The sequence below is a fragment of the Petaurus breviceps genome, unplaced genomic scaffold (genome assembly GCF_028583685.1).
Source record: "Petaurus breviceps papuanus isolate PSGF00001 unplaced genomic scaffold, PetGlider_PUasm1.0 90617, whole genome shotgun sequence".
Classification (NCBI taxonomy): domain Eukaryota; kingdom Metazoa; phylum Chordata; class Mammalia; order Diprotodontia; family Petauridae; genus Petaurus; species Petaurus breviceps.
The window spans coordinates 2,377,545-2,405,247 of NW_027187287.1; the positions used below are offsets into that span (position 1 = coordinate 2,377,545).

A 27,703-nucleotide genomic window follows, 5' to 3' on the forward strand; every position below is an offset into this window, starting at 1 on the left:
GCAAGCGCGCGCGCGGAAGCCAGTGCGAAGTGGGAGGTAGCCGGGGGCGCACTATAGGGGACGGGATCTATAAAGGCAAGGCCCCAAGACCGAACGAGCGCTTCAGCCTTTTTCTCCGTCCTAGGGACGTAACTGTAGCACCTCCAGCTCCACGGTCCCCTTCCTGCCCGCCCCTTCCGCGTGTCTACGGCCTACCGCCGCTCACCGGGCCCGAAAAGAGACATGCTGAGCCGTGCCCTGCTCTGCCTAGCCCTGGCCTTCACGGCCGGGGTCCGCGCTGACGCCCCTGAGGAGGAGGACGACGTCCTGGTCCTGAAGAAGAGCAACTTCGAGGAGGCGCTGGCGACCTACGAGTATCTCCTGGTGGAGTTCTGTGAGTGCCGACACTCCGGCCCGGTCCTGCCCTGCCCTGCCGGCCTCGGCCCCCCCCAGAAAGCGAGCGTCCCCCTTCCCCGAAGCTGTTGGGCAGCCGGCAGGCCGAGGGCGCGTAGGACCTCGGGCCTCGGCGGCGGACGCAGCTGAACCGCGTTTCCTCATCTCGGGGTGGGCGGGCAGGTGGCGGCGACCGCGTTCATATCCGTTGAGATCAGCAGGAGTGGGAAACACGGGGTTCCCGGTGAACCCTGGCGCCTTGACCGAAGCGGGCGTCCTACTTTCTGTCCCCTTCCCCTTCTTGAGTTTGAGCTGCAAAGGTCCGCATGGTTGACCCCTCCCCCGGCTAAGTCTAGTTGTAGAAGGACCCGGGAGTGACACCGGCCTCCCCAAGTTCTTTGTTTCTGGGAGAGGGGGTATCCTTTTAGAACCCCCGAACTTGCAAGTTTATAGATCTTGGGGTTACAGGTCCTACATTCGTAGTTGTTGATGTTTTCAGAATTCAGGCCACATCTGAGAGAATAGGGAAAGTATCCAAAAAAAAAAGCCACTTTTTTCTTGGATGAAAAGGAGCATTGATCCTCCCTCAAGGAGTATTTAAACTTAAATCTCCTTTTCCGCCCGTTAACAGTTTATTCTTAAGTCCTAAGTTGTTACATTTAGCAACTTCTAAGGTTGACTGATGAGCCAAGTTTAGGTGTCTTCCTGCATGAAATTCACATGCAAACTTCTTTCATAAGCATGAAAAGAAGAAAATCAGCTTGTTTAGGCAAAAGCAAATACAAAAGACTTGTTCTGTGGTGTAATGCTCCTGTGTCACCTGGATGCTTCTGCCCCTGTTAATTTACGATATCTATCTTAACATCGAAAACCGGAATCTGAAACTTAAGTTTGTGTTATGTGAGCATTTAGCAATCTCTTCAGCATCAAGCAAGCGGTAACAGTTGCTAACTTGTGATACAAAACAGTGAAACAAATTGTGAGAGTAATAAACTTGAATAGTATGCCACATTTACAGTTTCAAGATAATTGTTTCCTTAAGGTGCAACAAAGAATCAATGAGGAACTCTGAAAAAAAGAAAAGGAATAAAAGATGTCATCAAAGAAATATATGATAGGAAAAGAAAGATGGGCTAGTCACTAGGTGTGCAATTAAAGTGCTCTACTAGTGCTCCTATATAATGTCAGGGGAAGACCTCTTCAGTGTTTGACTAGACCCCCTGTGGTGAATTTATGGGAAGCCGTGGACAAGTTTCACAGAATGTCACAGGCATGGCTGAGTTAGGATCACAGGGTAAACTCAAATATCATGGGTCATTTGAACACTACTGGGTGGATGACTAAAATGTTGATGGCTCTCAATTTTTAAGGGGGATGGCAGTAGTTCTAAGTTTTCTCTAATCACCTACTGATGATTAAGGTTCTATTCTTGCCTTTGGCACATTTGGCTCATACCTGGGCAAATTGCTTCCAGGGGTGTCAAGCCTTCGTCCTTGAGGCCACATGGGGCCCTTTAGGTCTTCAAGTTCAACCTTTGAATCCAAACCTCACAGATTCCATCAAAAGGCCGCACTTGAGGACCTAGAGGGCCACAGGTGACCTCTAAGCCAGAGGTTCACAACCCCTGGCTTAACCTCTCAAGTCTCAAAGACAGTAAGTTTCAGAGCAGATACAGAAGTGCATTAGTAGGAATTTCTCACTCAGTCATGGGATGTGTGTGTTGGGGGGGGACACCAGGAGTTGTCTCCTCTCACACTGATGAAACTACAAGTTTGGAATAACAAAACAATAAACCTACTTAGTTAAAAGCTGGTAATGTTTATTGGTTAGGATTTTAAAAGCCACCAGTAACAGTGTAGCCTTCAGTAACAATGTAGATTAAGGGTGTGATTTTGTTTTTGATTTTTGTGTGATATGAACAGTTTATGTCCTTATACTGCTGAAGAGCTCCAAGAACTTAGTTACCAATGTGTTAAATGGTTATTTCTATTGAGTTTCTGTGAAGGAAGATTTGTGAGAAGGAGAGCTGTGGAAAGAACTAGAACTAAATCAGGTGTTCCTCCTTACTCCTTTTTCTTTTCAGATGCTCCTTGGTGTGGCCACTGTAAAGCTTTAGCACCTGAGTATGCTAAGGCAGCTGGAAAATTGAAGGCTGAAGGTTCTAAAATCAGATTGGCCAAAGTAGATGCCACTGAAGAGTCTGATCTAGCACAGCAGTATGGGGTTCGGGGGTACCCCACTATCAAATTCTTTAAGAATGGAGATACAGCTTCTCCTAAAGAGTATACAGGTAAGTCTTCTTCCTAGGAAGTGATCATTCTTTCAGGTGGGGATGGATATGCAAGAGAAAAAAAACCGAGGGTATAATACTTTAGATTTGTTTGCTACTAGAATAACTTCAAAACATTTTACATGTTTAGTTTTGTCCTAACAACTTGGTGAGGTTAAGTAGGGCAGGAATAATACCTTATCCGTGTGTGTGTGTGTGTGTGTGTGTGTGTGTGAGTGTGTGAGAGCTCGAGCTGCTACTGAGAAGTTCAAAGTACTTAATAGCTCAGATCTTTACTATGGCCCTGTTGAGGATAAGATCAAGGTACATATTATCCCCCTTTACATCTGAGAAAAGTCTCAAGTCAAGAGGTTGACTTGCCCAAGACTCCAAGGTGATTTGGTGATAGGAACTGCAAGTTACTTTTGAACTAGGCCTGGGCTTTGTTGATCTTTGTATCCTTTTTTCTCCCCTCCTACTTCCGGAAGCTCGTTGTTAATGAACCTCCCCAGATACCAAAGTAAATCTGAACTTTTTTTGGGGGGGGGTTTGGGGGGGATACAGCTGGCAGAGAAGCTGAAGATATTGTGAACTGGTTGAAGAAACGCACTAGTCCAGCGATCACTGTACTGACAGATATTGCTGCTGCTGAGTCCTTGGTGGATTCCAGTGAAGTTGCTGTTATTGGCTTATTCAAGGTAGGTCTTTTAGAACTTAATTTCAGATTCTTTTGCTTTTCTGTGTCATTCTTTGCACAACTGGAGTAACTAGGGCATTAGCACATGTTAAGTAAGGAGCCTTCATTGCGGATGGGCCACAGGGTCTGATATTTCATTGTTTATAGGTATATACTGGCTAGCCAGTAAGTCAGTTACTTTTCTTTTTTTTTTTTTTTTGGAAGGCAATTAGGGTAAATAACTTGCCCAAGGTGCGTGTGTGCATGCGTGTGTGCGTGTGTGCGTGTGTGCGTGTGTGTGTGTGTGTGAAGTGTCTGAGGCTGGATCCTAACTCAGGTTCTCCTGACTCTGGGGCCGGCACTCTACTCACTGCGCCACCTAGCCGCCCCTAGTAACTTTTCTTTTCAATATTCTCTTCTAGGATCTGGAGTCTGAACTTGTCAAACAGTTCACTTTGGCTGCAGAGTCCATTGATGATATCCCATTTGGAATCTCTTCCAACAGTGATTTGTACTCCAAATACAAATTTGATAAAGATGGCATTGTCCTCTTTAAGAAGGTGAGTTGTTTGGCTTGTGGAACTCTAAAATGAAATGCAGTTCAGCTTTGGTCTGCAGAGGATAATAATGCTTTTGAGCACCTTCCCCGAATGAGGCTCTGCAACAGAGTAGACCTGAGATTCTACATCTTGATCAGATCAAGAGAAGAGGATGTGTTAAATGAGACTTTCAATGTAAAGGTTTTGTGTTATTAAGTAATTTTGGTAGTTAATTGGAGTAGAATTATTTTGTAAGACCACTTTAAAGGGGCTGTCTGGTCTTAAACAATAGCTTAATCATTAGACCCTTAGTTTCTCTTAGCTTCTTACTGTTTTCCACTTGAAAATTGGGGTATTCAGAAGTTGGCTTCCTGCAGGGGAAGAGTTTCTTTTTGTGTACCATAATCTACTGTAGGAAAAGTTAAATTTTTTTCTTTCCTTTAAAAAAAAAATTCTGATAGAGAAAGGTAGTTGGTAGATAAACCATTTGGGAATACTTAAACCAGGGTGCTGAAGGAAAAAATAAATATAGACGGTTCTCAATTTAACTAAATTTGCCTTATGCAAATTTGATAGTAAATAATTTCTGAAAGAACTCTGAATTAAAAAAAAAAAACCTGTTAACTTTATGTAGTACTGTGCTTCTTCCCCTATTCCCCCCCCCCCCCAAAAAAAAAAAACCTAAACCTAAAGAAAGAAAAACCTCCAAGTGAAAGCATAAGGGATGCCCAGAGACATGGCAACTCAGAGGACTTGGCTTGAGACCTCAGGAGCTGAGAGAAGAGACATTTGCCCCGATCAGATCATGTCTCCTAGCAGTCCAAGCTCCAGTACCACCAAGTGTCTGTCCCCGTGACGGGACTTGTCCTCTCTTATCTATCTGTTTCTAGCCTCTTTTTGTCTGTCCCCTCCATGTATTCTTCTTTGTCAGGCAGGCCCCTATATACCTGGTTATGCGTTCCTTCTCCTGCTCTTCTTTGTCCCCTGCTCTAATGTGTTCTTGAGGCTCTCTTATGTTCTTGAATCATGTGTCAGTCCCTCTCCCTCCACAGGTGTGGTTCTCTTCCTTGTCTCCTCCTTCCCTTACTCCCTCCCCCACATCCTGAGAAAATTGTAATTACATAAAAAATCACTTTCAGACATCTGCAGAATGATCCACTTAGGTAAAAAGCAAGAACTGTTTGTAGTGCTAAATTAGAAGTGGAAAGATTTATTCCGGTGAGTTTCAAAAGAACTATAAGTTCCCTGAATACTTTCAAGTATCTGTTTTGGAGAGCTTTTTCACTGAACAAGTTGGAGGAAAAAGTACTGAAGTTGGATCATAAGTTGGCTGAAAATAATAAGCAGTTTGAAAGTAGATATAACTATTGTTCTTTAAGGAAAACAGAAGGTGCTTATGTAGTTTGAGAAGGAAAAGTTTTGGTTGGCACCTAGAATCTAGGTCTAGGGTTTTTGTTTTTTCTTTTTTGCTTTTTGGAGGGCAGTTGGGGTTAAGTGACTTGCCTAAGGTCACACGGCTAGTTTTTGTGCAGGGATTTTTTTCAAGTAGCATAATGGAGGCTAAATAAAATGGAGCAAAGTTTTTCACTTTCAAGATTTTGAGCATATACAAAGTATATTAACACAGGCACTCTTAATAGAATTTTATGGTACAAAAGAGTTTAAGGTATGGTCCTTCCTAAAAGAGTACCATAGAAGCTATTTACCATAAGAAAGAGTTGTTTGTGATTGTGGATGGCTAGGTGGTACAGTGAATAGACTACCGGCCCTGGAGTCAGGAGGACCTGAGTTCAAATGTGGCCTCAGACACTTAACACTTATTAGCTCTGTGACATCAAGAATTATAATTTCTTTGGAAAAGTCTAGTGGAAATCTCCTGTTACTTATCTGACTCATTTATTTTTTCATCTACTCATCAACTTAGATTTTCTAGCTGTTCGATGTTTGCAAATCTCCCTAACGAGCCTGTAAGCTTTTAAGGGAGGGACCATTTCTTGGTGCTCTTTTCCATCTGGGCCTAACAGTGTTAAGAACACAATAGGCCCTTGATAAATACTGTTAAATTTAATTCTGAGATTAACCACTCTTCTGGTTGGGCATGAGGTTAATTAGTGAAAACTGCTTTCAGTTAGAATGTTAGCAGATGCCTGAATTACAGATAACTGGGTTTGTCCATGAACCATGAAACAAACAGCATTCCCTTCTGGCAAGCTTTTTGCAGAAGGATCTGGGCCATAAACTAGTTCTAGTGAACTTTGTCTGCTTTAATTAGCTAAGATAACTTGGGGGCAATAGGAATATAGACCTAAGGTCAAACTTTCTTGTTTAAAGAAGTTTAAAAATTTGAGGGATATATAGCCAAATAACTGTTTATTTTCCTCCTACAGCAAGTATTTCTCTACTAATAAAATCAAGTTTTAGATCCTACATTGTAGGGGGTACTTCGCATTTATATAGTGATTTAAGGTTTGCAAGCACTTGTTTGTGATCTGTTCTTTTTTATACTTGCATATACTCTATTGTCCCCCTTATTCTCTGTTAGCATCTCACTGTTTTAGTCTATTCTGGCTTCCTTACCTGTTTATTAGCTCAGGGATCTCATGGATAAGGACTTCAGTTGACACACCTTCATCCCACTAATCCCCAGATATGATTAGCCATTTTCATCATGAAATATAATTGCACTATAATTTTTTTTTAAAAAGCTTTATTCTTATTTTTACATAACTGCTATTTCTCAGTACCATACCCTTTACCCATTAGAGTCATACCTTATAACAAAATTATAGTTAAGCCATACTTGTAGTTGACCACTTAAAGGAGCTATGTTTCATCATCATTCCTGTGGAGTCAGATTAGCCATTGCATTGATTATTTTGCTATTCTTGGGTTTTTGGCCCTTTATATTATTGCATTATTTCCTTTATGTTATTAAATTCTGTATTGATTTCTTCAACTCATATAAGCTTTCCAAAATTTTCTGAATTCTTCATTACTTATAATTTAATAATATTCCATTGCATTCATATTCTACAGTTCTTTTAGCCATTCCCCGATTGGACATAAATGTTTCCATTTTCTTGCTTCCACAAAATGTACTGCTAGATATTTTGGTAATAGGGACAGGAAGAATCTTTCTTTGGTCTCTTTAGGGTAAATGCCCTTAGTGCTCTCTCTGGGCCAATGGATATGAAATTTGGTTACTTTTCTAGGACAGTACTAAATTAGTTTTCCAGAATGATCAGTCAAATTCCTTGGCTCCATCAACATTGTATTTGTCAGTGTTGGAGACACTGTGAGAAGACAAATGTAATGGTTTTATCTTTTATTGTGTTTGCCATGTTGATAAAACTACACTAACAATTCATAATAACCTTAGGTGGGCCTGCAAAGCTGTTTAAAATAAAATCTTTTTTTTCCTTGAATCTTTTTTATTTTTATTATATTCCATGAAATGGCTCGCTCAATTCACTGTAGCTTTTCCCACTTTTAGCAGATAGATACTTTATACTGAAAGGGGGAAAAGGGAAGTAGAAAGGAGGAAGCATTTATGAAGTACCTACTGTGTGCCAGGCACTGTGCTAAGTACTTTACAAATATTATCAAATTTGATCCTCACAACAGCCCTGCATAGTAGGTGCTGCTGTTTTAATCCCCATTTTAGGATTAAGAGAACTGGAAGACAAGTTAAGTGACTCGCCTAGGGTCACAGCTAGAAAGTGTCTAAGGCTGGATTTGAAATCAGGTTTTCCTGACTCCAGGCCCAGCTCTCCCTCAATTGTGCCAGCAGCTTCCCTATAGGAATTCTTCCTTCTTTTGTAATTTAGAATCTCTCTTATCTTCCCTTCTCAGAGGAAGAAGTGACCCACCTTGCTGGGGTTAATTAACCTTACCAATTTTTTTGGATCATGTTTTCTTTTGTCCTTGGGTATACTGTCCCATCATTCCAACTTACTTTGTTTTCATTCTGTCTCTACCAGCTTTTTCCCCTTCTGTATTCAAATATACTCAAATCTAACCTTATTCTGAAAGACTCTTTTATTTTTATCCTTTTAGACTTTCAAGCCAGGTTATTTCTTTTCTCCCACATTCCAGTGCCTCCTTACCAATTGCCTTGTGTCTATTTTATCTACCTACCTCTATATCTATACACATAAATACTTGTGTGTATATGCACGCATGCACACACGCATGTGTTTTGTTTCTCCAGCTAGAACATAAGCCCCTTGAAGAGCAGGGTCTTTTTGTCTGTATCTCTAGAACTAAGAAGGCACTTAAAGCAGTGCTTGCTAATTTATATTCTATGACTTCTTCCATGAGTAGTCTATCCACTCATTTTTCAGTGCATACCAGTCTGACTTTTGTCCTCATAATTCTATAGGAATTGGTCTCATTGACGTGATTCGTAATTGACAAATTCCATAGTCTTAGTTTTCTCTTTTTGGACCTCTTTGCAGTATTTGATACTAAGTACATAGCTACTTGTAATTTTTTTCTTGTAGTTTTCATTGACCTGACACTGTGTAGATTTCTCCTGGGTAAGAAAAGGAGCAGTAATTATTGCATTCTCATTAGCATTGCCAGAGACCTGACAAAAATAAGACTTTCCCTGGTCTGCTTTATAGAGGTAGTCCAACTCTACCTTCATTTGCTTCATCTAAATTTAACTTTTCCAAGATTCTGCCTTCTACATTTTCTCTTTACTTTCTACTCAGTTCCTTGGCAATTTCATACAATCCTATGGTTTAAACTATTGCCTCTCCAAAGATAACTTTGAAGTTTTTTCTAGATAGGACTTCTCAACTGAGCTCCTGTCCCACATTGCCTATTGAATGTAATCATTGAAATGTCCTTACACTAAAGTTAGCCTTCCTTTCTACTGGTCCTCAAGATTGTTTCCTTATTTTCCCTTTTCTGTTAATGGCTTTGATGGCTTACCTGCCACGTTGGTTTTTTGGCCTCAGTAGTTTTTCATGTATTCTCTTTGCTTGAGTACTCTTTCTTTGTTGAAATCCTGTCTGACCACATATCCAATTGGTTGCCAGATCTTACTATTTCTACTTTCACATCTCTCATCTGACCCTTTCTATTCTCACGGCTACTACCTTAGTTCAGACCTTCATTACCTCTTGCCTGGATTATTGCAGCAACGTCCCTCTGTTCTAGTCAATCCTACACACTGCTGCAGGCTCGCTATCTAGTCAAATTGGCCCCTGTTCCTCCATCTCTATCTTTTCACTGGCTGGCCCCACAGGGGAGTGTACTCTCTCCTTGTGTTTGCCTCATAGTCTTTCTCTTCCTTTAAGATGCTTCTCACATACCATCTTTTTCCTGTCTCAGAATTTCCCAGTTTCCGTTGATAATACCCTCCACAAACTGTTGTATTTAAGTGCTTTGTTTCTGTTTTTACTAACTTTATATTTATGCTATAAATATTTCTTTATGTAGTTGTTGTTTCCCCTGAGAGAATTAAGTACCTTGAAAACAGGAACTGTTACATTTTTTTCATCGTATGCTCTTTGGCACATAGTAGACATTTAACGTTTATTGACAAGTCCTTTGACACCTGCCTCAGCTAACACTTCTACCCTTATTTCACCTTCCACCTGAATGTGATTACTTTTTTGGGTGAAGAGGGGAACCCTTATGGCACTTTGTATCTCTTGGATGAACTTTACTTTGTACAATACTTGCTAGGGTACTTAGCCCTGGCCTTCTGGAAACAAAAACCAATTGAAACAGGCATTTGACAAATGTTCATTAAATTGAATTATTGCCAGACTCCTTCAAACAAGTTTCCTATCTAAGCTGCAGCTTCCAGTTCTGATAATCCTTTCTGTGAGCTCCTGTGAGGTTCTTCAGGATGACATTGAAAACAATAGGGGGCAGAATTGGACTGCCTTCATAGTGCTGGCCTGACATCCCATGATTTCAAGTCTTCAGGCAGTATTAGTAACAACAAGAACAGCCAACTTGTTTAAACACTATTGGACCACGGGCCAATTGTCAAGTGACTTCTAGAGTTGTCCAAACTGTTGGGCGCGGGGAGAGGTTTGGTGTGGGAAGGTGTGTGATTAATTCTAATTGACTAAAGTAGTCCAGCATTTAATATATTCTATCAGTCAGTGTTCATAAAGAAAGCTGTTAGTTTTCCTTGGTTTGTCTGTTTGGTTGACAGGTTATTTTTTGCTTCTTTGCTTTCTTTGACATGATTTATTTAACTAAACTTTTTGCCTGGTTTTTATTAAGGATATTTCTGAGGCCAGAGACATGGGAACTTTCAAGACCTAGCAACATTTCACAGCAATAGTCTCTAACCTTCATCCTTTTATCCTAGTTCATAAGTATGCTTCAGGGGTCTTATAAATTGCTGAAAGATCCAGATAGAATGACTCTACCTCATTTCTACAGCTTCTTAAGATTTCCTCTCAATTGGTAGTTTAAAAAAAACTACCTTCTCTAAATAGAATCACACCGTACATAATAGTTCATTCCTGAAAAAAGTATGACCGCTCTATTGTTGTGCTTTCTCCGTAGGCGCAGTGTGCGCTGGGTAGAAGCAGAAGGTGTGTGTTGGAGGTATAGGAGGGTGACAGGTTGCCTGCGTGCCAGATGCTCTTTACTGTTAAACCAGCAAAGAGGTGGGGTGTGAAAGGCTGTGTTGCCCCACTGTGTGAGAAGGAGAGTGCCTTTGGAGCCATAGAGGGCTTACAAATGCCAGTCTCAAAAATTAGTCACCAGATCAGCATTTTAAAGAAACTATATTTTGCTTTTTGCCTTGTCTTAATTCTTTTTACAAATAAAAAGGTTTGAAAGGAATGTTTCTGGATTTAGAAAATTTGATTTCCTGGCAGTTCTTTCTGCTTCATTTGAAACTGTTGACTACTTTCTGGTCTCTGGGGTTTTTTGATAGTACCAGATAATCAAAATTTACTAAAAAAAAAAAAATGAAAGAATAACTTAGATTTTTATTACTGCCATTACATAGTAATTTTATTACTGTCATTGCATAGTAATAACAATTATCCCAGTGGGTACCTGGCTCTGTAAGGATAATATATATGTGTATGTGGTTTTATTGATTCCTTTTGTCTTTTCATTATGTATTTTACATACATACATATATTTATTAGTCTTCATCCAGATGGAGCTCTCCTTTGTTACAAAGAAAAATAATTAAACAAAAACATTTGATACATAGACATAACAGTAAATATAATATTCTTTGCTAGTAGTCCCCTAGCTGTCTGCCAACAGATTGCATTCTTGACCAACTTCTTCCAAATTGCTGGTCTCTTCTTTCTGTCTTCAAACAGACTCAAATCTTTTCCTATCCTTAAAAAAAAAAAACCTTCACTAAATCCTATCATCCCCTCAAACTATCCTTCTATATCCCTCTTCCCTTTCTCAGGCAAATTCTGAGAAAAAGCCTCCTGTGCTTTCTTTATTGCCTTCATTTCACTTTCTCTTCAACCCTTTGGAATTTGATTTATAACCTCATCACTCAACTGAAACTGTTCTCACCCAAATTACCAGTGATTTCTCAATTGCCAGGTCATTTCTTTGTTCAGTACTCATGCTTTGGTCTTTCTGTTGCATTTGACACTGTTGATTACTTTCTGGACTCTGGATGTTTTTTTTTACTCTCTTCTCATCCTCCTCCTTTCCTGACTACTCAGTTTCCTTTGCTGGTGCATTCATATCACACCTGTGTTCTCCAAGATTTTTTTCCCTTAGGCTCTTTTATCTTCTCCCTGTATACTCATCATTAATAGTACTTAAATCTTACATGTATTTGTATACACATATATCGATCTGTATAAATGTAGGTATACATCTGTATACACTAGTCTGCCAACTGCTAGTGCCTTACATTCCAAACTACCTTATATTTAACAGCTTTGTATTTATTAACTTTTTTTTTTTTTGCTTTTTGGAGGGCAATTGGGGTTAAGTGACTTGCCCAAGGTCACACGGCTAAGTTTTTGTATTAAGTGTCTGAGGCTGGATTTGAACTCAAGTCCTCATGACTCCAGGGCCCATGCTCTATTCACTGTGCCACCTAGCCGCTCCTATTTATTAACTTTTAATGCTGTATGTTGTATATATCCTTGTCTGTCACATTACAATGTAAGCTCCTTGTGAGTAGGAATTGCTTCATGCTTTTACTTGTATGCCCAGTGCCTGGCACATAGTAAGAGCTTAAGAAATACTTGTTAACTGAATGATTGCATACCTCAGGGTTTGTCTTACGTAGCCCTTCTGACATTAACTGTTCTCATCTTTTTTTTTTTTACCTTTGCCAATTTTTATGAAGTGAAGTAAAACCTGAGCTGTTTTGTTTCTCTTATAGTTGGTGATTTGGGACATAATTTCATGTGGTCATTTGTAGTTTACAAATCCTATTCCTGGGAACTTTTTAAGTCCTGACCATTTATTAGGAAAAATTATTTTTGTGGTTTCTAGCAGGTGTGTAAGCAGAAACAGGCTACCTCTGTTAATCTCTGCTAATTTTGCCCAAACTGGAAATTAATATGCATGGGTGTGTACCTGAAGCCATTGTACCTTTCCAAAAATTAAGAGAAATAGGAAGTTGGTTTTATAAGTTTGCTGTTGTCAATAATAAAAGTTTAAATATCTTGAGCTGTGAGACGTCCTTTTACAGGACCATTTTTTTTTTTTTTTTAGTAATAAGTAAATTGCATTTTACTAAAAAATGAAAGAATAACTCAGATTTTTAACTTTCTCAGGCTGAGGCTAGCAATGTGGAATATGTTGCTGAACCACTTGTGTTTCAGAAATAAAACTGACCCATGCCCTAAATAAAACCTTTGGGATAAATGGATGGTGTACATTTGAACCCTAATGTACCAATGTCCTTTTTCCTGGCACCATAGAAAATGAGGATTCCCAGAATTGAAGGCAAAAATAGGTGTTTTATTGTGAAATGGTCTTTGGCATTAGATTAAAGCTTATCTCCAGTGAACATCTGTGCTTTTTATCCCTGATGCCACCTTATATCCTATGGGGACAAAATGCTGTCATAAATAAACTACTGTTCATCAGCAAATGCAGTATCAGCTGTGTTTCAGGACACCTCTTTCTTTGGTTGCTTCCCTGGTAAATGGGAATCACGTCTTCATCACTGCTTTATTGGTTCTCATTACCCAAAATAACACTTTCTTCACCAGCCTCCCACTGACTTGAATCTGGGGAGACTGTTCATTGACTGGCTTTAGGTTGATGGCCTTTCCTCATGACTACTTTTCCAGTTCAGTAGAGCAGTGTCAAGGATTGAGGTCTGCAACTTTTTCTGTCACAACTCTGCTTGATTTTCAGATTAGTTAGAGTACTTGGATTTGAGTTTGGCTAGAGTGGTAGTTATAAAAACTCCTTGTTAACTTGTTACGAGGAATCTTGGATCCAGGATGAGGTATTATTGGAAAAATTTGGCTATTAAACTGTTCGATCCTGTTTTCTTTTTTTTATTGCTAGGATCTATACTATAGGATACACAAAGCCACTAACCAGAGATGCTGCCAAACTGTCCTACTGGAGAGAGCTCAGAATGGGTCAAGTGTATGTATATAGGGCATAACTTGTAACCCTTTTCTTTCCTTAGTTTGATGAAGGTCGAAACAACTTCGAAGGAGAGATTACCAAGGAGAACTTATTGACTTTTGTTAATTATCACCGGCTGCCCTTGGTCATTGAGTTCACTGAGCAGGTATGAAACTTTTTGCTATACAACATATTACTAACTCAGTGAGAGAGAGTTCAAGAATTGGGAAGTAAGAAGGACTTGTGGTTCTGTTCCAGCAGATTATTTTTTGCTTTGGAGTTTTTTGCTAAGACTTTTGGGTACCAGGAATGCTCCACATCCTCTACTCAGACTCCTCTCATATATGTCTGTAGCAGCAAGCACCCCAGTCCTCAGGGTTTGCTGCCCATACAGGTTCTTGGATCTGCTTTGTTAAAGGAAAGCAACTCAAAATGGGTTAACAAGCTTACTTTAATCAGTCAGACATATATCATTTACCTTGTTCAGGGGAAAAAGGTCAGCACCCCGAACTTCAAGGCATACAGGCAGAATTATCAAGACAGAAACAGATCAAGTAGACAGATTTCCAAACTGTCCAACCATTACATCCATACCCAGTCAACATCTGGGTTTCCACAGATGTTGGGCCCTGGACAACGGCTTCCCAGAATACAGATCAAATCACAGAACACTTCTCAAAGTGAGCCCCCAAAACAAAGCCTCACATCAGGGCTTATATAGCCTTCTCCTGGCTCAGAGAATGTAACAACCGTATTGACCCACTGGCCAATCAAAAAGTATCTACTGAAAAACAAGCCTCCCTCCCCAGGCTTCATGTGCACTTTAGCCAAGGGGCAGGGAAGATCTTCCAAATTTGCATTCCCATTACAATGTCTCACACTATTTTAATTTCTGACTGCTTAAGAGCAAGCCACCCCATTCCAAGTTCCCACTGCTATACTCTCATCCTGGAAACCTGAACCCTACCCTTCCAATATCCCACTCTACTCCTATCTTCCCCTTCCGTTATCCCCCTAGAATTCACATTCCTTAATTGATGAGGCTGAGTAACCCCCAGGTTATTTTGTCTTTTCAATTTCCATGACCTAGTTTTTTCTCCACCTCAGCTACACATTAGGGATAGAAGATCACACTCTTTATTTTTACCATTATTCACAGGCCTTCTGTTTCCATGTTCAAAACCTCCAAAATACCTTTATCAGATAATAACCTCTTGTCAGTCATCTCATGCTATGCCTTAGCCTTCCTAAAGCCACTTATTTTTTGACCTTCAATCCCTTGATTCCTCAGTACTCTCCCAGGGTATCATTCATACTCTAAATTCACTTTTCTCTCTCCCCAATCTCAACCTGTAGTTAACTAGTTTAACTCTGTATTGTTCTCTACCCTCAAAGCTCTTTGTCTCCTATTCCTGTTAACACTGATGTCTTGCCAGACCCCATCTTTGGGTTACTCCCATCACCTGCCTCCTCAGCTCCTTCTGTTCAGGTGCTCATGAATGGAGCTAGAGGAATTCACGCAGCCAGATTGAGAAAAAATTTGTTCTGTGATCCCACTGGAGCCCTCATAGCAGAGAGACAGCCCTTTTAGTCCTCACTATTGCACTCTATTCCAGACCTTTTCTGATTTCCTCGAATCTCCCAAACTATCCTCTTTCTCCACTCTCCACTGAGAACTTTGCCTTATATTCTGTTGAAAAAATTATCCTTCTCCATTTCTCTATATCTCACAATCGTTTGTTCTGATTCTTCTATTCCATTTTCTCCAAAAATGTGACATTACTTGCCAAAGTCAACCTTTGCTGCCTTCTCCATTAATCTGTCCCCCCAATAATCCTCTTTTTCTAATCTTCTGATCTTTTCCTACTGCCTACAGATATGCCTATGTCCTTCCATTCTTAAACCTAACTAGATTCTCCCATCCTTTTATGTCTCTGCTCACATTCCTATGCTGTACTCCTAGAAAAAGCTGTTTATACTTATTACCTTATTTTCCCTCTTCAGTCACTTTTCAACCCTGAGCAATTTGACTAATGTGTCAATTGCTGAATTGAAATTGTTCTCTCTAGAATTCCTAGAATCTCTTAAATGCCAAATCTGGCCTCTTCTGAAGCCTCATACTTCTTGACCTCTCAACAGTATTTTACACTGTTAACTTTCTCTGCTCTGGATTTTTCCTGATAACTGCTCAATTGGTTGTCCTTTTCCTCTGACCACTTCTCTTCAGTCTTCTTTGCTGGATCATCCCCTGTATTGTGTTTCTTGATATTTGGTGTACCCTCAACAGACTTATCTTTGGTGTTCTTCACTCTCTGCATTCTCACTTGCTAACCTCATTAGCTTCCATTGGTTCAGTGATCTCTAGCAGATGATTTCTAGATCTCTATATCTAGCCCCACTCTCTCTTAAGAATTCTAGTTGAGCAGACTTTTAACCCCTTTTCCCTTTGTCATCCTTTCAATCTCCCTGTTTCTTAACCTCAACATTGTCCTCACTCCCTCACCCAAGTCAATAAGTATTTAATAAACACCTCCTGTGTGCCAGGCACTGGAGATACAGACAAAAATTCATGGATCCAGTCACCAAGGCTTAGCATCACTAACATCTCTCAAATCTGATCCCTTTTCTTTACCCTACCACTACCCTGTTTCAGGCCCTTATTACCTTTCTCCTGGATTATGCAGTAGCCTCCTAACTGGAGTCCTTCTCAGCTCTGTTCTTCAGTTGATCCCTCCTCCATATTGTTGTTTTAATTATTTCTGAAAGCACAAGTTTGACCATATCATTCCCCTACTATGTAAACTCCATTGGCGCCCTCTGATCTCTAGGATCAAATCTCTTCTTTTTGACATTTAAAGTCCTTCACAACTTGATTCCAGCCTTTCCCAGTCTTGTACATCTCCCCATCCTGTACTTTTCAGTCAGTCCAAACTGGCCTTCCCTGTTTTTTTATACTTGGCACTCCATCTGTGTTTCCATGCCTTATAACTGTCTGTCCCTCATACCTAGAGTGTACTTCCTCCTCACTTCTACCTCCTAAAATTCCTTGTTTCCATCCAAACTTGACAAAACCCCATCTATTCCATGAAACTTTTCTTGACCAACCTCCTCCCATGTTGTATTTATTTTATATGTGCCTATTCTTGTAGGTCTTGGCTCCCATGTCAATAAAATAAAGGACCATTGAGATCAGGAACTGTGATTATGCTTTGTATCCCTGGGGCCCATTATGCAATAGGTGCATAATGAATTCTTGATTGAGTCTATGTAATTGATTGCTGAATGTGGTTTTCTAAATATGTGAATGACAGAAGGCCCTGAAGGGGAAGTGAATTCAAGAGAGTCATTCCATTTTCTTTAACATGTATTTCTGTGTTAACCAGACAGCCCCCAAAATTTTTGGAGGTGAAATCAAGACTCATATCCTGTTGTTCCTGCCAAAGAGTGTTTCTGACTATGATGACAAACTGAACAACTTCAAAAAAGCAGCAGAAAGCTTCAAGGGAAAGGTACATGACTTTTAAAACAATGATATTGTAGAGTAAAAGTAAATTCTTAGGGGAAAATGACAAAGCAAAGAAGTCTGGGTTTACAAAAATGGCTCCTCACAATGATCCTTCCATTCTGGCTCAGTGGTAAATGCTTTTACCTGTTTAGTGTCCAAAGGGAAGGAGCCAAGATATGAGGAAGGAGAACTAAGGGAGGAGCCCAAGAGGAGATCTATAAGATTGTCAGTTAAACAAATTCCTGTTAAAGATGAATCTGAGTCCCAAAAGACATCAGGGAAGGATAATCTGGGGAATTTACACAAAAGGAGAATAAACAGAAGTGACTAACCAGGAAACTCAAGATGACTACTTACACCTGATTCAGCTGAAAAAAAGGCAACCAAATCTGAATAACATCTTATACCAAATCTCTTGATAGTGGTCCCTAATACTTCCCTTGTACAATTCAGAGTAATATTTTTATAGACTTAAAAATAAATTTTTAGTAGCTCTAGATACATTTTTAGGAAGGAAGGAATCCGACCTTGCCTGAGGTAAAATCATGATGAGGTTTATTTTTCTGTACAATCAGAAACAAATGAAATGTTAAGGCAGGCATTGGCTGTCTTGTGCATAGGCTTAACATTCCCTAGGCAGTTTTTATATTATGTTAAAGAAAGTATAACAAACTGATTGCAAGTTTGGAGTCATGACTATGAATTTTAAAGATCTTAACATTTTAATTGCTATCTTTTGTATCCATTTTGTCACTGGAATTGTTTGCTAAATAAAATTTCTCTCTGCTGTTATACATCTTTCCCACCCCACCTCCAAAAAGATGCTTAATAGTTGTGAAAGAACACTAATTGTGAGTAGCTTAAGGCCTTTGCTAGGCTAACGTGCTCCCATCCCTGCTAGGGAAATCTTAATAGGAAATCATTAAAACAATTTCCCTTTATAAAAGAGTTGTGCAGGCATTTATTGTCTATTGTTTATTTCTTAAGAATGGAGGAATAAAAAGGAATGTGTGATTCTTTAGTACTTTTTTTATACTTGCAGTTTGGTGGGGTCTGGGAATATCAGATCCAAAGTTTAAACTAGGGAATATAACTTCTTTAGCATGAACTTGACTGGGGAAGCCAAGAATTATTTTGAATAGTTCAAATCTTTCTAATGTCAAAAATTTTTCTTTTGTTCCCAAGATCCTATTTATCTTCATTGATAGTGACCACACTGACAATCAGAGGATCCTTGAGTTCTTTGGCCTAAAGAAAGAGGAATGCCCAGCTGTTCGCCTCATCACTTTGGAAGAGGAGATGACCAAATACAAGCCTGAGTCGGATGAATTAACGGCAGAAAAGATAAAAGAATTCTGTGACAGATTTTTGGAGGGCAAAGTCAAGGTATTAAGGCTGAAAGGAATTTTACCATAATTTTTACAGATGAGGAAACTGAAACCTAGATTTCTTGATGATTTGGTTTAAGTATAAGCCTGAACTATATGTATGAAATCTCAGAGCAAGGTCACCCTTGCCTTTTGAGCTATCTTTATCTCAGACCCCCTGCAGCTTTTTGGAGAGTATCTACCAAACAGTACACAGAGTAGCCAAAGAGCATAGCCCTTGAGAACAGATGCAGCAATGCCAGCACTAAAATAACTCTTCTTTTAATATACAGTAGCCACAATGAATCTCTCTTGTTATTGGGTTGCTCAGGCATACATTAAAGGCAGTTAATTGTCTTTTAACCAGTGTTCCGTATCCTCAGAAAATAGGAAGGCTTATATCTCATTTTTCTGGGTAAACCTGTGCCCCAGTTGTCCACCTTGTAATTTGCAGTAATTGTTTGGGCTATCACCTGAGTGTTCAGGCTTGTCAGCTGAGCAGTAGCATCATACTATAATCCCCTAGTTAAACTTCAGTCCCTCCCTGCTTAGGCTGCTTTGTGAAAGAGGAATAAACCAAGATAGAGAGAAAAGTCTCATTTGACTCACTTTGTAGTAGCACTGCTGGTGTAGGGCCCAGTGGCCTTCTGGAGAACTTGTTTATTGTTGGTTCCCTATATATGTTTGATTTTTAGCCCCATTTAATGAGCCAGGACCTACCTGATGACTGGGACAAGCAGCCTGTTAAAGTACTGGTTGGGAAGAACTTTGAAGAAGTTGCTTTTGATGAAAAAAAGAATGTCTTTGTGGAATTCTGTAAGTAGATTTGTATTTTTTTCCTTTTACCATTTAGAAAGGCCTAATTGGAATAGCAAAGCAGTCTGTTCATAGCAAAAGGGTCAGGGAGCACTGGCCTCCTTGTACTGACTACTGACCTGTCACCTTTACAGATGCCCCCTGGTGTGGTCACTGCAAACAGTTGGCTCCCATTTGGGACAAATTGGGAGAGACTTACAAGGATCATGAAAGTATAGTCATCGCCAAGATGGACTCAACAGCTAATGAAGTCGAGGCAGTTAAGGTCCACAGTTTCCCCACATTAAAGTTCTTTCCTGCAAGTGCTGACAGAACGGTAAGGATTTCACAGCAGAGAGAAGTGGGAGAGGGAAAGGACCAATTGCAGTGGGATGGCTTCATCCATGACCTTGATGTTAATGTTGGGGGAAGGGGTGGGGAAGCAAAGGGAAGAGCTACTTTTCATCTTTGAAGCTACCATGTATTTCTGAGATCTGGGGTGGGGGTGGGGGGTGGGATTGATCATGGGCTGGTTAAGACTTGCTTCCATGCAAATGATGCTAGCATGTACTCTTCTCATAACCTGCCTTCCCAATGCCACTGCCTTCCCTCAAGTCCACTTGAGAGCCTCTCTGTGGGATCTGTCATCCAGGGAGCCAGGAGCTAGGAAGGATCGGGTTGGGGCTGCTTTAGCGCAGAGGTAAGGGAGCTGGGAAGGGGCTTTTTTTTGTTGGGGAAGGAGTGGAAGAGCTGTAAGTGGGGGTGTGGCTTTTGGTTTTGGTACCCCACAGCAGAAGCTCTTTCCCTTGTGGGTTAATAATGGAAATGCACATTTCCTGAGCTCCTTGACTTTGTGTAGGAAGGGAGAGGTTTTTGGGGGTACAAATTGTTATAGGTGGACTGCAGGGTTGGTATTGGTTTCACCTTCCTCCCTTTTCCCTCCCCCTACAGGTAATTGATTACAATGGAGAGAGAACACTAGAAGGTTTCAAAAAGTTCCTGGAGAGTGGTGGCCTAGATGGTGCAGGGGATGATGATGTAAGTTTTTTCTTTTGAATACCAGCATAGATCCATATTTCCCTTCTTTAGTGAAAGAAAAATCTTTTGATTTTTGATGAATGTGTAGAATCCGTACTCTAACAGATGATTCTATCCTTGCACACTGTGTGTCATTCCCTCCATGAATAGGTCTGACCTGTCGACTTATATTGCAGGTTCCCCACCCCTGGTAGGGTAGACAAAGACATATACACAAGGGACAGAAGAAAGCTATTTGGGACCATGAGTTAACTGGGTGGGATGACATGAGGCTACTGTAGAAAGGGCTCAAAGAACAATTCGATGTTTTTAAAAATCACACATGCATATTTGTAATGGGTTTTGTTTTTCTGGCCTTTTCAATAGATGGGGGAGGAAAAAGAGGGAGGGAATCTGGAATTGAAAATAAAACTGAAGTAGAAATAGATGAAATAAAAATCAAGCATTCAGCAAATGATATTCTCCAAAAAAGGTAGAGTTCGGAACAGATCAGAAATGATGGGTAAGATGCTTGGTTTTAGGGCCTTGAATGTTAACACATTGTTTAAGCCTTTGCAGTTCAAAGTATTTAACACATACATAACTCTAGATGATTAAATACTGTTTACTCTTTTTTTTTTTGTTCTTGTTTTTGTTTACTCTTAATGAGCTGGATCTTAAGTTTGACAGTGAAATTCTGAAGTACTGATGAGAAGACCCTATCACCTTGCTAAGGGGCTTCTTCATTGTTCTGAACTCCCATTGGTCCTAATCCTTCTTTACAACATGACTAATGTGAAAATATGTTTAATATGCATGTATATGTAGAACCTTTATCAGATTACATGCTGTCTTGGGGAGGGGGAGAGGGAGAAGGGAGGGAGGGGAGAAAATATAAAACTCAAAAATTTATGGAAGTGAATGTTGAAAACTAAAAATAAATTAAAAAAAAAAAGAAAGAAAATACCTCTGCCCTAAGTCCTTTTCCATACATAATTTATAGGGTTTAGGAACAAAGTAAAATATTTGTTAATAAGATTAAATAAGAGGACAACATCTAGGTAACAGTTTTGATTCATCAAACAGAATAATAGTCACTCTGGAGAATTTTTTTTCTAAAATCATTCCTTCCTTATTTAAATACTTTTAAGAATTCTCCATTTTTGGGCGGCCAGGTGGCTCAGCGAGTAAGAGCACTGGCTCCAGTGTCGGGATGACCTGGATCAAATCTGGGCTCAGATACTCAGCACCACACCCAGAAATAACTGGCTGTGTAACCTTGAGCAAGTACCCTGATTGCTTTAAAAAAAAAAAAAGAATTCTCCATTTTTCCTGGTCAAAGATAAACTCCAGAGACTATTAATTGAATTAAAGGCATTTCTTAGTCAAATCAGTACTTTAATTAATTTCAAAGAGAAGTGTCTTCTTGGCTGGTTTGGCATAAAAACTGATTAGTCGTTTAATAGCACGTGAGAAGGACTTTAGACCAGGATACTATCTTCTCTGCATTTTCTTCTATCTAAGGGAAAACTTATTTTTAGACCAAGATTATGAAAAAATAGTTTCTCAATATTTCTAAAAGCAGGTAGGAATAGGGGAGGAATGTGTTGGAGGAATAATATGTTGCCATACAAGAAGTAGTATTTTTATTTTGTAGCTCTCCTTAGTTCTAAATACAGTAGATATTTGGGAAATCCATTTTTATATATTGATCAGTTACTGAATAGGTTGAGTCACAGTAATTGTCTATGGCTTTTTTTTTTTTAATTTTCCCCAATTACATGTAAAAATAATTTTTGGCAGTCATTTTTTTAAAACTTTGAGGTCCAAATTTTCTCCCTTCTACCCTCTGCACCCCCCATTGAGAAAGCAAGCAATTCAATATAGATCATACATGTATAGTCATGCAAAACATTTCCACTTTAGTCATGTTGTGAAAGAAAATATAGTCACCCCCCCCCCAAAAAAAAACCTCTCAAAAAAAGTTTTAAAAGTATGTTTCAATCTGTATTGAGATACTAGTAGTTCTTTCTCTTGGGATGCATAGCATTTTTTATCATAAGTCCTTCAGAGTTGCCTTGAATCATTGTATTGCTGAGAATAGCTCAGTCATTCGCAGCTGTTTATCTTACAATATTGCTGTTATTTTGTACACAATGCATTTCACTTTGCATCAGTTCGTGTCTTTCCAGGTTTTTCTTAGAGCATCCTGCTCATCATTTTTTATAGGACAGTAGTGTTCCATCACAATCACATACCACAATTTGTTCAGCCATTCCCCAATTGATAGCGAATTCCTCAATTTCCAATTCTTTACCCCCAGAAAAGTGCTGCTATAAATATTTTTGTACATATAGTTCCTTTTTTCCTTTTTGTTTTTTACCTCTTGGGATACAGACCTAGCAGTGGTATTGCTAGGTCAGAGGATATGCATATATGGCTTTATAGCCCTTTGGGCATAGTTCCAAATTGCTGTATAGAATGGTTGAATCAGTTCGAAATTCTACCAATAGGACATTACTGTCTCATTTTTCCCCACTTCTTTTCCAACATTTGTCATTTTCCTTTTCTCTCTTATTGGGCAATCTAATGGGTGTGAGGTAGTACCTCAGAATAATTTTAATTTGCATTTCTCCTATCAGTAGTGAGAGCACTTTTTGAAAAATATGGCTATAGATAGCTTTGATTGTTTCATCTGAAAACTGTTTATATCTTTTGATCATTTATCAGTTGGAGAATGGCTCCTATTTTTATAAATTTTGACTCAGTTTTCTATGTGTTTGAGAAATGAAGCTTCTTTATCAGAGAAACTTGCTTCAGGACTTTTTTTTCATAGTTACTATTGCTAACTATTTCCCTCCATCCTATCCTTCCCACTCCCCACCTCTCTATTCTCTCTCTCTCCCTTCACCCTGTCCTCTTCAAAAGTGTTTTGTTTCTATCCCCTCTCCCAATCTGCCCTCCCTTCTATCACACAATCTACCATCACCCCCTACCTCCCCCCCTTTTCTTCAGCCCCTTCCCCTCCTACTTTCCAGTAGGGTAGATTTCTATCCCCAATTGAGTGTGTCTCTTATTCTTTCTTTGAGCCAATTCTAGTGAGAGTAAAGATCATTCACTCTATCTTACCTCTCCCCTCTTCCCCTCCACTGTAAAAGCTTTTTCTTGCCTCTTTTATGTGGGATGATTTACCCCCATTCTACTCTCTCCCTTTCTCCCTATAAATTCCTCTCTCTCCCTTAATTTGATTTTTTTTAGGTATCATCACTTCATATTCAACTCACATTCGTGCCATCTCTTTATATACTCCTTCTAACTGCCCTAATAATGATAAAGTTCTTATGAGTTACAAGTATTATCTTCCCATGTAGGAATATAAACAGTTTAACCTTATTAAATCCCTTATGATTTCCCTTTCCTGTTTACCTTTTTATGCTTCTTTGGAGTCTTGTATTTGAAATTCATATTTTCTGTTCAGCTATGGTCTTTTCATCAAAAATGTTTAAAAGACTTCTATTTCATTGAATAACCACTTTTTCCCCTGAAGAATTATACTCAATTTTGCTAGGTAGGTGATTCTTGGCTATAATCCTAACTCCTTTGTCCTTGGGAGTATCACACATTTCAAGTCTTCCAATCTTTTAACGTAGAAGCTGCTAAATCCTGACTGTGACTCCACAATAACTTGAACTTTTAAAATTATTTCTCCTGGATCTGTTTTGCAGGTCATTTTTTTTCCAATGAGACATTTCACATTGTCTTCTAAATTTTTTCATTCTTCTGATTTTGTTTTATTGTTTATTGATTTCTCACAAAGTCATCAGCTTCCGTTTGTTCAAGTCTGATTTTTAAGGAATTATTTTATTCAGTGAACTTTTGTACCTCCATTTCCATTTGACCAATTCTGTTTTTTTGGGGGGGGAGGGGAGGAGGCAAGGCAGGGCAATTGGGGTTAAGTGACTTGCCCAATGTCACACAGCTAGTTTTGTGTTAAGTGTCTGAGGCTGGATTTGAACTTGGGTCCTCCTGACTCCAGGACTAGTGCTCTATTTACTGCATCACCTAGCCGCCCCTTGGCCAATTCTGTTTTTCAAGGAGTTTTTTTCTTCAGTGAATTTTTGTTCCTTTTCCATTTGGTAAATTCTGCATTTTAAGGTATTCTTCTCGTTGGCTTTTTGTACCTCTTTTACTATTTGACCTAGTCTTTTTTTTTTTTTTTTTTTTTGCTTTTTGGAGGGCAGTTGGGGTTAAGTGACTTGCCCAAGGTCACATGCCTAGTTTTTTTGTGTGTGTGTTAAGTGTCTGAGGTCGGATTTGAACTCAGGTCCTCCTGACTCTAGGGCCAGTGCTGTATTCACTGTGCCATCTAGCCGCCCCTAGTCTATTTTTTAAGGTGTTATTTTCTTCAGTATTTTTTTGTGTGTGTCTCCTTTACCAAGCTGTTGACTCGTTTTTCATGATTTTCTTGCATCACTCTCATTTCTTGTCCCAATTTTTCTTCTGCCTCTTACTTGATTTTCAGGATCCTTTTTGAGCTCTTCCACGGCCTGAGACCAATCATTCATATTTTTCTTGGAGGCTATAGATGGAAAAGAGCTTTGACTTTATCTTCTTCTGAGTGTAATTACTATAGTAAATTTTTGTGGTCAGAATGTTTTTTATGTTGTTTACTCATTTTCCCAGCTTATTTCTTGCCTTTAAACTCTTTGTTAAAGTAGGGGTCTGCTTCCAGGGTGAAGGGCAAACTGTCCTAAGCTTCAGGGGTTTTGTGTAGCTGTTTTCAAAAATAATTCTAGGGACCTGTAAGTTTTCAGTTCTTCCAAGGTGGTATGATTTAAGGAGAGGTGTATTTACTCTCTTCTGGCCTGTGTTCTGGTCTGTGAGTGACCACACAAGCACTCTTTTCTGCCCTGAAACTGTGATGAGAGTCCTTGCTCCATTGTGACTGCAAGCTCTGGTGTGCTAGTGCCTCTCCTCACCCTGGGACTACTGCCCAGGACTGTGACCTGGATAGTATAGGCAAAGCAGCAGAGGCCTGTCTCACTGCTAGGAAAGAGACCCCTGTAATCTCCTTCTGACAAGTTGTTCAACCCCCTTACCATCTGTGGGCTGAGAACTTTGAAAGCAGTTGCTACCGCCCCTGATTCAGTGGCTCCCAAGGCCTGCTCCTGGTTTACTGGGGCTAGGTCTGTGCTGATGCAGCCTGTGCTGGACTGTGCTTCACTCTCACCCAGCTGCTACAGACCTTTCTTGCTGATCAAAGTTGTTTGGCTGGAATATTATTTCATCTCGTCCTTTTGTGAATTCTGCTGCTCCAAGAATTATATTATGGCATTATTTAAAGGTATTGTGGGGGGAAGAGCTCAGGCAAGTCACTGCCATTTCTCCTCCATCTTGGCTCTGCCCCCTCCCACCCTACCATTCTAGTTTTATTATATTATATTATATATTTTTAAATTATATTTTTATTTATATATATTTTTATTATATATTATGTATTCCTTGACTTTTGAAGTTGGCCTTCTCTCTGTTTCTCAAACATAGCACTTCACACCTCTTTTCTCTTTGCCTTTCCCTTGGCCCTCCCTCTTCATCCTTACCTCATTTTCTTCAATACTCGGCTCAAACACCACCTTCTACATGAAGCTTTTCCTGATGTCTTCCCTTTTCCTTAACTGCTAATGTGCTCCCAGTTTTGGATTTACAGTAGACCACACCCACCTCACCCCATAGATTGTAAATTCTTGGAGGGCAGGGACTATTTAATTTTTGTCTTTGTGTATCTAGTACTTGGCACAGTGTCTAACTTATTTGACTGTCTTTGAACATTCTATATCTTGTGTACTGTTTTTTTTTTTTTTAATCTAAAAGACCATGGGCATGTCATTGGGGTTTCCTGTAGAGTGATGGCCTTGGTTTTTCTCCTGTTTTTATGTGTGAATATCCTTATTTCTCATCCCTTTGATGAGGTGGGTGGGGTTGGTAAGGAGGAAACTACCTGATACCTGTGAAGTATGTTCATGGATTATTTAAAGACCTGAATGATTGTTTTTATGGCTTAATAAATGACTGTGTAAGTGGACCCCCTCAGGTAACAAGAATAACCAGTTTGCTTGCTTGAATAAAAGAGCAGATCTGTTAAGTTGGAGTATTGGATGCTTAGGCTGGATACTAAGAAAAGGTCAATGTTGGACTAAGTAATCAAAACCTTTTATTTCACTAAAGGATCTAGAAGACTTGGAAGAAGCTGAAGAGCCAGATATGGAAGAAGATGATGACCAAGTAGCCCCTAAAGATGAATTGTAAAGAGGAGAACTAAGTTTACATATCCCAAAAACAAGACACTACATTATGGGCTGCTCCAACCAAGCAGCAAATGCATCTGGAAACTTGTGAGATTCACAACTGAAGGAGAGTGTTGATTGAGAATCTAGGGATTTTTTAAAAAGTAATACTCATTCTAACATGTATGTAAATTCAAATGTCCTTTCCTTTTTTGCTTTTCAATTTTTGAAAAGTGAGTTATTTTTAATAGCCCAGATCATTTGGTGAGCCTCCTATTCTTTCAGAAGTAGGGGTGGGGGGGATGTGATGTATTTTTTTTTGTCACACGTTTTTTGGTTTGAAGCGGGTTGTAAAGTTAAAAGCATGAAGTGCTGTTGGCATTACTAAATCATTTTAGTGTATGCCACACTCATAATATCTCCTATGATAGTTTATGTCATCCCTTTTTTGAAAAAATTTTGCCTGTAGGGTTTTTAAACACATTTGGTAATTCAACATGTCTGGGTGTCAAACAGCAGTGTCACTCACCTTTTAGCTAGTTCTCCCTGGAATAGACCATTCCTCAATCTGGGGAGGGGTAACCACTAAGCTAAATGCAAGGACTGCCCCCTTCACACCAGTGTTACCATCGCTGAATGTCCTTGTATTTTGCTTTAAAGACACTTTTTTTAATGCTCTGGGATTGGATAGGACTATGCCATCGTTTGTTTTTTTGTTTTGTTTTGTTTTGTTTTGTGACAACAATCAATGGTGAAGGGGAAGATAGTTTCTGGCTCCCCTCCTTAGACTAGATCCAGAAGTAGTACAGACTTCTTCCCTGTTATGATACAGGGTTTTGTTCCACAACTTTCTGGTGCGTTGCTCTGTAAATGTTGGATTCTTTTCCACGTGTACAAAGTGGCTTCCAAGGTCTACTTGATACAGTAAACCAAGACACTTACAATTATTGGGAATTGGGGAGGGCAGTTGTGTGGGTATGGGCCACAGATGTTTGAGCTCAATCAGACTTGGTAACACTTTAAACATTTCCACCATAATGTTGGAACTGAACACATTGTCCAAATAAAGTTGAAATTTTAATATTTGGTGTTGCCTTTATCTTACTATTTTTTTTCTTGGAGGGCAATTTAGGGTTAAGTGACTTGCCCAAGGTCACATGACTAGTTTTTGTGTTATATGTCTGAGGCTGGATTTGAACTCAGGTCCTCCTGACTCCAGGGCCGGTGCTGTTTTCACTGTGCCACCTAGCCGCCCCATCTTACTATTTTTTAAAGCCATATGTAATTAAGGATCCTTTTTTTTCTTTTTGGAGAGCAA

The 27,703-nt window shown here is 39.5% G+C and overlaps 1 protein-coding gene across 1 annotated transcript; it reads left to right on the forward strand.

Moving 5' to 3' along the window:
* On the forward strand, positions 1 to 27,466 carry P4HB (prolyl 4-hydroxylase subunit beta). Its single transcript, XM_069064053.1, has 11 exons — positions 1 to 373; positions 2,456 to 2,662; positions 3,206 to 3,339; positions 3,740 to 3,877; positions 13,479 to 13,583; positions 16,801 to 16,926; positions 18,108 to 18,308; positions 18,985 to 19,105; positions 19,240 to 19,421; positions 20,036 to 20,122; positions 26,327 to 27,466. The coding sequence occupies exons 1-11, from the start codon at positions 223 to 225 to the stop codon at positions 26,405 to 26,407; spliced, it is 1,533 nt and encodes a 510-aa protein (XP_068920154.1). The 5' UTR covers positions 1 to 222; the 3' UTR covers positions 26,408 to 27,466.
* The last annotated feature ends 237 nt before the right edge of the window (positions 27,467 to 27,703 follow it).